Source organism: Otolemur garnettii, unplaced genomic scaffold (genome assembly GCF_000181295.1).
Source record: "Otolemur garnettii isolate 467f Iridium unplaced genomic scaffold, OtoGar3 scaffold00003, whole genome shotgun sequence".
Taxonomy (NCBI): domain Eukaryota; kingdom Metazoa; phylum Chordata; class Mammalia; order Primates; family Galagidae; genus Otolemur; species Otolemur garnettii.
The window spans coordinates 30,138,340-30,140,784 of NW_003852398.1; the positions used below are offsets into that span (position 1 = coordinate 30,138,340).

General features: G+C 35.7%; 1 protein-coding gene across 1 annotated transcript in view; it reads left to right on the plus strand.

Moving 5' to 3' along the window:
- The window catches only part of LARS (leucyl-tRNA synthetase), a 53,530-nt gene that overhangs the window by 45,398 nt on the left and 5,687 nt on the right, over positions 1-2,445 (plus strand). Inside the window, exon 25 of the mRNA XM_023515622.1 lies at positions 1,093-1,188. Within this exon, the coding sequence (XP_023371390.1) occupies positions 1,093-1,188 (96 nt within the window). The remainder of the gene's footprint in view (positions 1-1,092; positions 1,189-2,445) is intronic.

Genomic DNA, 2,445 nt, shown 5'->3' on the forward strand with positions numbered 1-2,445 from the left:
CCTTTTATCATAAGGACACTTGCACTAGACTGTTTATTGCAGCTCAATTTACAATCGCCAAAATGTGGAAACAGCCTAAATGCCCACAACCCAGGAATGGATTAACAAGCTGTGGTATATGTATACCATAGCATACTATTCAGCTATTAAAAAAAAATGGATACTTTACAGCCTTTGTATTAACATGGATGGAAGTGGAACACATTATTCTTAGTAAAGCATCACAAGAATGGAGAAGCATGAGTCCTATGTACTCAATTTTGATATGAGGACAATTAATGACTGACACAGTGGGGGGAAGGGGAAGGTAAGAGCAGAGAGAGGAAGAAGGGGGAGAAGTGGGGAAGGGAATAGCAGAGAGGGAAGGAGGGAGGAGGGTGGGGTCTTGGTGTGTGCCACACCTTTTGGGGCAAGACACGATTGTAAGGGGACTTTATGTAACAAATGCAATCAGTGAAACCTGGTTTCTTGTACCCTCAATGAATCCCCAACAATAAATTTAAAAAAAAATTGATTCATGAAATATGGAGACAGAAGAAATTTCTAAATGAGCATTGTATTTTAAATAAGTTGCTGAAATTGATAAATTGTTTTATGTATATCTCTACATGTTCATAAACGTGTATAAAAAACTCTTCTTGGACAAAGGCTACGAACCTTTATATTTAGAGTCATGTTCTGATGTGTAGTATGCTATATTTCTCAGTTTTTCTTTCATTTATTTAAGTGGAAGCTTTTAATTCTCAAATGATTTAATTTCTGAACTTCTGTTTGTCTAAGTGGAAGGCTTTTATACCGATTTCTATTTTCTTTTTTTTTTTTTCATTTTCTTTTATATGGTGGATAGATGCCAGATTTCATTATAGAAAATGGTAAACATGATTATATAAATAATACTATGAAACATCTAAGATAAGCATTAAATTGCTGATTATAGATTTCATTTAACGTTTATATAGAAAATAATAAAATTGCACGAACCATTTCATGTTAAGTGGAGAACTTAGTTTTGCTCTCGGTGAAATGAAGTGATGATTAATTTCAACTGTATTAAATGATACTAATGACTTCCATTTTTTCTCTTCTATTTAGCTAGAACACATAGAAGTCAAGTTTGCCTCTGAAGCAGAAGATAAAGTCAGGGAAGACTGTTGTCCTGGGAAACCACTTAATGTTTTTAGAACAGAAGTAAGTTGAAAGGATCTCACTGAATCATTGCATAGGGCTAGAAGAGACCTTAGAGATTATTACATCTAAACCCTTCATTTTAAAGATGGAAGGAAGTAAGATCCAGAGAAATTAAGTAATTGGTTTATTCCAGGCCATGTCCTTTGTTAGAATTAGAGCTAATCTTAAGGGGTCTTAATTCCCTGGTTGGTACAGTACTCACTTTTTCTTTATTATTATGAGTTTTGTAAGATATTATTTGTGGATTTAAAAAATAAAAATAATATTTTCAAATAATGATTTTTATTAAGTAAATACAGTGCAAATTAAAATGTGAGTCCTTTTTAAACAGTGAAAAGGAGCTTTTGAAATTCAGATGAATCTTCATTTGATTAAGGCTTTTTGGTATAACCCAGACTAATGAATGATCTTAAGTTATATTGGAATTGTTTTTTTCCTTCTTTTAAAAAATTTTTTGGTCATTATTAGTGAAGATAAATAGCTTTCAGAGGTTTTGAAAATTCTGTTTATTTAGTCTCAAAGTATTCATTCAAATTGGTAGCATTTGGCAAAGTCCAGGGGACTGCAATTGTGAGAGTCCATAAAATGCCCTTTTCTTGATAAGCACAGGACTTAGATATGTTGTATTATATTTACCATATTTAATTGAAAACCTAGCAAACAGAAAAAGTCCATTTTGAAAGAATACAGTAATTCTGATTATCGATGCTTCCCAAATTCTATCATCTTGTAATAAATATTCTTATTACATAAAGATACGGTGTTTTGATAGCCGGGTGTTGTGGCAGGCACCTGTAGTCCCAGCTACTTGGAAGTCTGAGGCAAGAGAATCGCCTAAGCCCAGGAGTTGGAGGTTGCTGTGAACTGTGTGACACCATGGCACTCTACCTAGGACGATAGAGTGAGACTCTGTCTCTACAAAAAAAAGAAACGGTGTTTTGGCTGCGCGCAGTGGCTCACGCCTGTAATCTAGCACTCTGGGAGGCTGAGGCAGGTGGATTGCTTGAGCTTAGACCATTCTGAGAAGAGTGAGACCCTCTGGGGTGACCCATACTCAGTGATTAAGGTGCTGGTCACATGCTACGGGCCGGTGGGTTCAAACCCAGCCCAGGCCTACTAAATAAGCAAAAAAAAAAAAAATTGCCAGTCATTGTGGTGGGCGCCAGTAGTCCCAGCTATTTGGGAGGCTGAGATAAGGGAATTGCTTAAGCTCAAGAGTTTGAATTTGTTGTGAGCTATGATGCCACGGCATTCTAC